This window comes from Phoenix dactylifera, chromosome 12 (assembly GCF_051530095.1).
Source record: "Phoenix dactylifera cultivar Ajwa chromosome 12, Ajwa_hap1_PhDact_Kaust_v1.1, whole genome shotgun sequence".
Lineage (NCBI taxonomy): Eukaryota > Viridiplantae > Streptophyta > Magnoliopsida > Arecales > Arecaceae > Phoenix > Phoenix dactylifera.
In genome coordinates, this window is record NC_143201.1 from 22,326,828 (window position 1) to 22,335,453 (window position 8,626).

Genomic DNA, 8,626 nt, shown 5'->3' on the forward strand with positions numbered 1-8,626 from the left:
GTAGGGGGTGGGGAGGAGTGAAGGCCACGTCCCTCTCAGACTTCCCTCATCCCAACTAAAAAGAAAAGAAAACACTACTTTCCCCCAAGCCCCTCGTCGTCTAACAGTCACGGAAACCAAGGTCCTTTGCCCCTTCCGTGGTATAAGAAGAGGGGATAGAGAGAGAGACAAAGAGAGAGAGAGAGAGAGAGAGAGAGAGAGTGAGGAGAACAAAAGGGGCGGTGAGGAGAGAGAAAGCGACGGCTGGGCAGTGGAAAACTGATAGAGAACTTTCAAGCCTCCGCTCTCTCTCTCTCTCTCTCTCTCTCTCTGTCTCTCTCTCTCTCCACCCTCACTTTAAAACTGCCTTCCCCACATTGCAGTCCAAAACTGCAGTCTTTGCTCTCTAGTCTCCACAACCATTCTTCCATCTCTCTCTATTTTTCTTTGCCTTGTCTTCTCCTTGATTGCACTCCCATGTATTACCCTTGTTCCATTCATGCTCTTCTTGCGGTTTCCTCTCATCAAGCTCTTTTTTTTTCCCGGAAACTCATCAAATCGTGTCTTTGTTTTGATTGTAGGAGACCAGAGGGGAACCCATTAGACCTCAACAACTTGCCCGAGGAATATGGTAAGCAGGCTTTGGAAGAGAGCTCGATGACAACTGCTGCATCCACTGATACTACGAGTATGTTGGAAGGGATATGAAACAATTAAGAAACATATGATAATTTAGCCAATGATTTAGAGTTTTGAAGTAAAGAAAAAAGGGGGAGCAGGAACAGTAAAGTTACCAGTTTTATTATGTCTGGTTTTAACTTTTGTCATGCGTGTTTCACTTGGTTAATTAGTAATTTAGTCAAGAGAATAAAATGGTGCAGGGTTTAAGAAAAAGAAGAGCGAAGGAAAGGACGACAGCGCAAAGGTTTACGAGTGCCGGTTTTGCTCCCTAAAGTTCTGCAAGTCGCAAGCCTTGGGTGGTCATATGAACCGGCATCGCCAAGGCAAGAACTGCCATATAGAAGTTGCACTGCCAGATTACAACCACGGGTTTCGATAAATTAAATATATAAGGACTATTTTAAACTAGTCATTCGTATGCACTATTACTCCATTTTATCAAGTGGTGTTTGAGAATTCATGTTGATTTCTTTTGAGTTTTGATTAGAGAGAGAGACGGAGACTCTTAACCGCGCTCGTCAACTCGTGTTCAGCAATGAAGGTCTGGCCGGGGCCGGCGCTCATATAGGGTAAGTTGTCAGACCAAAGAAGCTTCGCTCAATCTATCCCACTTTCCATTTCTCTATATTTTCTCCGTTATTAGTAAATTTTTCTTTTTAACGTTTCTCATATATGTTCAACTTTAATATATATATATATATCCCTTTCAAGGCCATATACTTATTGATATTTCATTTCCTCCTGCAACATGGAGACTATTTTGTAATTAGTCAGCTGTCTTAGAGATTACACAGCGATGTTACATCGTGGATCCATGACTCTCCTTTTCTTCTTCATCGTAGCCATTTTTTTTTGTATGAAAGTTAATCAACAATTAATCCAGACCTTAATGATATGAATTCTTTGATCAAAACAGCAGCTTGAGAGATCTAAGCCTCGGGGGAACGCAACCTATCCCTCCAGGAGGGTTCCAGCACAGAGGTGGCAGCATCGGAGACCCATGTCTCCAATACGGGCCAGTCTATCCGACGCTACCAACACCATCACCACCTCTGCAACCATATGTTTACCCTACCACTTCCTCACAACCCATCCCCTATCCACCTCCCCATCCTTCTATGGGTGAATACTTCATAGGCCATGTCCTCAACAGCAGCTCCCAGCACCAAGTACATCGCCCCAGTTATGGACCCGATTCGAGCTACACTTGTTTTGGAGCCCCTCTTGCTCACGGCTTGCCCATGGAAGGGGCGCGGGCGCCAATGGCTAGAGAGAGCGCTGGTAATCAAGCAGACGGGATGAATTGGAGCTATGGACATGGCCAGCACATGGATTCCTCCTCCTCCAGCATCGATCGATTTCGGGATAACTTCTAAGAATGAGTTGAGGAACATCAACACTAGCTCATTCTGAAGGAAATACAAAAGATGGAATTGGCCATCCAAATGAGTTACTGGAACAAACTCTTTATTTTCCTTTTTGTATGTTTTTCCCGCTCAACTCTGTGGCTTTGAGAGTGAAGCGAAAGATAGAGAAATGGATATCAACTGAGAAACGTTGCATTACTTAGCCTCTCTCTCTCTCTCTCTCTCCCCCTCCAAATTGGGCACCTTAAAACCTAAGGCACTTCTTGGTAGAAGCCTTGTTGGTACAATAGGAGAAAAGGGCCTAGAAAATGGGCGAGGCATGGGTTTCAAATCCCGAGCATGAGTTGTCAAAGCTAATGCTCTTAGAGCTCTGGATGCTACCAAAACACTTTAATCAGTGAGTCTCAGACCGAATAAAAGTTTTCCAATTAAGTGTTATTCAAAAGCTACCTAGCTAAGATGTAGCCTGACCAGTCTATGTTCACTTTAATCCCAACTTTGGCAAAGAAACCACAAGAAAGAAACAAAACAGAGAGAGACGAAAAACAACGGATATTTATACTGTAGCCCATTCTCACCATCTTTTTGTTATGCTTCCATTCTGCGCTCTATGATTGGAATGCATGAGACCACAAGAATCCAGGTAATATAACAATATGATTCCGGAATAAGTTCATATCCACTTTTTCCAGCAACATTATGATTGTGGATTGGACTATTAATTCCTGAATGGAAGTCGTGAAGCTGCATTGGTGGGGCAGGCGGTATGTTAAGATGCCAAGAGTACATTAGAGCTCCGGTAAAGTTGGATTCCGTTGTGTGGTAATCAAGAGAAGTTGGTGAGAAGTCCTTTGAGAAATAAAGGAAGATGCCGAAGGGACAAAAGCAGCATCACCCCCCCCCCCCCCCCCCCCCCCCACCTTGATAATCCAAAGTGCAGATATATCAATCTCTTTCAGAGCAAATCGAACTCAACGAACAGTGGCAGAGAAACGCAAGACACAAGCGTTCAGCAAAATGACTGAATTCTAAGAATAGAAATGAGAGAGCGAGAGATTCGCATTCCAACATTAGCAATTACGAAATGCCTGGATCTGATATGTTGAGGTTACGAATCTAAAGCTAGACGTCAACTTGAGACATCTTGGGAGATGACAGACATCAAAGGTGATATCATATGTCCCTGACCTTGAGTTCAACATAACATGTTCTTCGACTGCCCTTCCAAATTCGCGATCGGTCCTCCTGGTTGTTCTATACCCCATGATCATGAAACTTTTTTAGGTATTTGCAAATGACTGGCTGTTCACTTTCTGTCTCTGTACATGGTAGAGCTGGTTTGTTTTTGGAATAAGATCAACAAGGTAAAAATCGTTGTGATCTTGGCTCAACCCGGAGTTCTCAATGTGCAGGACTGTTCAGGTTTCACCGCTGGCCTATGGGAGATGGTCTATGATGGTTTACATGGAACCCATTGGCAAGAGAGGTTGGAAACACTATCAAAGCAATGTTCACAATAATGCAAGAGTCTGGAGGTGCTGTTTGTACCATGAAGGACCTTATCTACACACACACACACACACACACATGTGTGTGTGTGTGTGTGTATACATATGTATATACTTCAAGAGCAGCATCAGAGAAGAAGGTTATCATAAGGAGGCAAGAAATTGTTTTACGAGCACCGTGCAAGGTCAACTCGGAGTTCTTTATTAGTTTATCTTGATGGATAGTTTCTAAAACCAAACGTTTTGGCAGTGCATAGCTCCTAAGATGGATGAAGAACAATTCTTACTCCGAATGAACTGTTTTTCCCTCGACAGGTTTGGACGAGCTTTGTTAAACATGTTTCCTTGTTAAATGGTTTGTTATGCTGCTATAAATATACTGATTGTTCTTCTCTAGCTCTATGAAAGAGAGAGAGTAATGAGCGGACATAAAATAGTCACATGAAATACATTGGCATCTTAGTGAGATCAAGCAGCAAGAGCTGGGACTTTGGACCAAAATGAAGCACCTTTATCATTAGTCAGGATCACCATGTTCAATGTGCATATTTCTTGTTATTGACAAAATGATGTAAGGGTACTTTTTTATGAGAGGCCTTATAAGTGAAAAAGGCTGGGTTTGGACATAAAAAATGTCAAATTTTATATAAGAACGACGCAATGCCCGATTAAAATGAATAGAGTTATGCCCGAGGCCTGGCCCATGATGAGCTATTTTGCATCTACATTTTTGGTCTCGGATTCTGATGAATATAGGGAAATATTTAGATGCACAAACTTAACGAGCTAAAAAGATGCATTAAATTTTAGACATGATTAAACCAATAACAATAAAGACTTGTTCAAGCTATTTCAGCTGGATCAAGTATTTGGTTTTGTCGATCAATTTTTTTTTGGTTTATAAGAGCTAGAAAAGGCTGTCCATAAAATGACAAGAGAACCTTTTCAGGGGAGTGAAAGCCCAACTGTCTAGTAAGCCCAAAAATCCCAGCACCTTCCAGGCCACAAAACCAAAATCAAGGGTCTTAGACTTAGAGCTATTTGTAAGACTGACATAATGATCCTTTAAGAAATAAAAATCATGTTATCCGTGAATAACATAAAAGCCCTGCCTTTTTATGATGGCTTGGCTTTTGAGGCAAAATTTCATGAAGAAAAATGGAGCAAATTTGAAGTGAGTGGCTTTTGATGTACTCGAAGAATGTTTTTATTGAGCACTACTAGGTGTCCTAGATAAAAAAGATCATGGTTGTGTTCCATAAAAGTGACAAATAAAGTTATAATAGTTCTTTGTAGGCACAGGATTGGTTTCTCCAGTGTAATCTTTAGACTGAGAAAACATTCATTCGTATATTCTAAACCTTCAGTGATTGATTTTTTTTTAATCAAACGTTATATGCTGGGAATTAAATTGGATAAATATATTTTACACAGAAGTGTCTTCAGATAGATATCAAATAATTGAATAATTGAGCATTAGCTACCAGCTAATCCTGTCATGGAGTACTGGGAAATGACTAAGGCATATCTTCAATATTTTCCAGTCGTGGATTCAACCAGGACCGGTCCAATCTTGCCATTAAAGTAACAAAAACCTGTGCACCAGATAGACTTAAAGCAATACAGATACACACCATAGCCTTTAAAACTATTGCGCAATATTTTGAAAATATATTCCCTGAAATTTTTGAGAGATGACGTAATCACAAACACATTTTTTCCTGAGCAGATCAGATGGCACTAAATCACAGGAACAGAAGCAAAAGTAGAGATCTCATTTAGTTTACTTCAATATTTTATCCTCGTTTCAGAAGCCAAACGGAAAGCAAAAACAAGAAAAAACTATTTATCTGTGAGAGGAAATCAAAAAATAGTCCACAAAATTTAATTTAATAACAATGACATAATATTTAATACACACAACGATTGAGTTACCTCAGTGCTTTTGACGGATGGAACAGCGATGTGCTGCATCTTAAAAAATTAGTATCCTTATCTTTTAAGATTTTTGACGAACCAATACAATAAGCATACTATGCCAGGACTATTATACATAAAGTATCACCCGATCATGAAGGGGCTCTTTTGACATAGTGCTCATCCAACAATGAGATAATGTTGTTGAGAACTTTAAATACCATCTCATCAGATTCACCTTCAACGATAGAATGATATGCATCTTTGTAAAGGCACAGCTTCTTGTCTGAGCTACTTGCCTTCTCGTACAAAGCCTTCTTGTCTGACCATGCAGAATTATCAGTGGCAGGGAAACCTGAAGAGGCAAAGAAGAGCTATCATATTCTACTGCCATATAATCTCGAGAAAATAGTTCTACTACTACTGCAAATTGTCTAAAACAGTAAAGGTTTATTGCTCAACATAAACACGCATCGAACTGGGAGGCGATTATACTGGTTACTAAGAGGGGGTTGTTGGTGGCCACTAGTTATTATAGGCAAGGAGATCAGGGGTCAAGAAGAGAGATGTGTGGGGGTGGAATGGTGTTTTGGCTGGTATGTTCATGGTTGAGATCATGAAAAAGAGGACAGTGTAATTTTGCCAAAGTGGGAAGGGTGTTTTGGCTGGGCACTCCATATATAACACCGTACTTCTTGTTCATTCTGAAAATTTGCTTAACAAGAACCATTTCCATGCCCTTTATTCCGGGTGAATAGGGTAACGTCTCCGTGACGGCCTCTTTTTCTACGGTGAAGTCTCGAGAGGGAGCCGATCTGTTCGAGGCTTCAAGCCTTTTTCAAGGGAAATGGCGGGGCAGAAGCTTAGCACCAAACCTGTCTAAAGTTTACTCAAGAGCTTGATTACCGAGACCGTCAAGCTGAACATGGGGCTGCCTGCCTGCCCGCCCAGCCCAGCCCAAAAGATGAAGGCTTGCACACCGAAAATAGGCCCGTGCGACGGGCCTGGTCAACAAACTGGGCCTATGTGAAAATCAGGCTGGGCCTGGGACAATTAAGAATCAGCCCATCCCGACCTGAGATAATAATATATATTTAATCTACACATTCTATATATTAATTATATTAAGTAATTATATATCGTAATAATAAAATCTCTTTTTATATATTAGTGAATATATGGTCTGTTGGGCAGACCTGACTTACATTTGAACAATGGTACATAGCTGCCAGAGAACATTTTTGAGTTGTAGCCGCTTGGGTGAACTCTAAGACCTGTCGCTCAAAATCTTCCCGGAAATTTTTTATCCACAGCAAACCATCCGCAGACAGACGGTCAGACTAAGCGGATTAATGCTTTGTTAGAGGAAGACCTGCGACATTATGTCACAGCAAGCCAGAAGAATTGGGTGGACTTGCTTGACTCGGCACAGTTCTATTATAACCTTCATCGGAGTTCGTCCACGGGGATGAGTCCATTTGAGTCTCGATCTAGTCTGCCGACGATGCGTCTGGCCCCACCAGATTGATTGCTCCAAGAGAGTCTGTGCCCTGAGGAACGAAGATCAGTCAGGTTCGCATTCTGCAGACAGTCAGGTATTGACCTTTCAGGATGGAGCCAAGCCTGGACAAACACTAGCGGCCGATGCCTGGGACATGCCGGGCATGGGCATAAACATCAAGCCTAATTTCAACTGTAGAGCCTGGCCCGGCTGGACATTTGATCAGCTCTACCATGAGACCCGCCCTGCATGATGTGGGCTGATCGTTTATGGGCCTAAATTAGCATTTGGGCCATGCTATATCATCTTCCAACTCAACCTATTTGTAGCCACGTGTATTTTCTTATTCGATGGATAACAAATTTATCATGAAAAATTACATATGATCTACATATCATTTTTCTTTTTTACATTAATAACAAAAGTACCGCTCATCATTTCAAAGAAATGGTTTGGAAATTATCTATGTCACATACTTGAGAAATCATCTTCAAAACTTGAGCATGTTACCTAGTTAGGATCTAGATATCAATTTATACTAACGCAAACAAGTTGTATCTAGACTGGCAAGATGCTTTAAGCTCACAAAGACATGACTCAGAAGTTAGATTGGCCAACCCCGAACCCACCAATGAATAAGCCTGTATTGGGTTTTTGAGCTACCAGCCGACCAGGATCAAAAATAAAAATTAGAAACCCAGCATGAAGTTATGAATTTTGAATGCCTTTTTTTTAAAGGCAAAGGTTCCATATTTGAGTGACTACTAAAACAGTTCAAAAGAATCCATGATTTTAGTTGGTCTTGCCTCCCTTTCAATCAAAAAAAAAGGAGAAAATTCCTTTTTATTACATTTTCTTTTCCAAATCGAAATTAGGCCTCGCAAGAGAGACAATTTGGACTCAATTTGGTTAGGTATATGAATCTGGAAGTGCATATAACAGCGAAATTTCAAGCCCCAATTTTTTTTTATATACGAAAGCAGTGACTGGGATTTGCACTTGCATCTTTTCTGCAAACCTCGAATACTCTTTCTCACCGGACTGATGTGGATTCTTCTTGGTGAATACATGGTGATACGAATTCCTCAAAAAAAAATATATAGTGGCTTGAATGTTATCCATTATTCAGAAGAAACTGAAGATATGTTATGTTAGGCTTCAAATTTAATGATGCCCAGTTCTGTGCGTCGTTTCTTCTTGATGGTCGGACACATGATATTTTAATCTGAGCCACTAATAGCCCCTTAGGGCATATTACAGTATATTCCATACCAAGGGGGTAGGCCAATGATTAAGTGAAGAGAACAATGAAATCGAACATCAAAATTGTTTTTTCTTATTTTATGCATTTATTCTCATTATTTACTGCGAGTTTAATCCCCCTGATTGACTGATTAGAGCTGGGATTGGTCTTTGCCAATTTGGATCCCCCACTTGCTGCAGTAATTTTGCTAGTGACTTAGCTAATGATCTTCAAATTCTATAAAAGTTAACTTGAACTCCCATAAGAATCTTTGTCTGAAATAGATGAACAAAATATCTGACAACAGCTCGAGGGGTGGAAGTTGAGAATACTTTCTATGATGGGCAGAGTCATTTTAGTCAAGGTCATCCTCAGCTTGATACCGGTCTACCTTTTGTCTAACATTGCCTTGCCGAAGGCCATATTGGCA

At 40.7% G+C, this 8,626-nt stretch overlaps 1 protein-coding gene across 2 annotated transcripts; it reads left to right on the forward strand.

Annotated features, from left to right (window-relative positions):
* Nucleotides 1-224: 224 nt before the first annotated feature.
* On the forward strand, nucleotides 225-2,225 carry LOC103719581 (zinc finger protein STAMENLESS 1-like). Of its 2 annotated transcripts, XM_039130574.2 has the most exons (4): nucleotides 225-667; nucleotides 861-983; nucleotides 1,148-1,229; nucleotides 1,580-2,225. In XM_039130574.2, the coding sequence occupies exons 1-4, from the start codon at nucleotides 457-459 to the stop codon at nucleotides 2,034-2,036; spliced, it is 873 nt and encodes a 290-aa protein (XP_038986502.2). In that variant the 5' UTR covers nucleotides 225-456; the 3' UTR covers nucleotides 2,037-2,225. The 2 variants fall into 2 exon arrangements, 1 of the variants encoding a protein (XP_038986502.2); XR_015972043.1 differs by lacking the exons at nucleotides 225-667; nucleotides 861-983 and having other exon boundaries at nucleotides 1,045-1,229; nucleotides 1,577-1,711.
* Nucleotides 2,226-8,626: the final 6,401 nt, after the last annotated feature.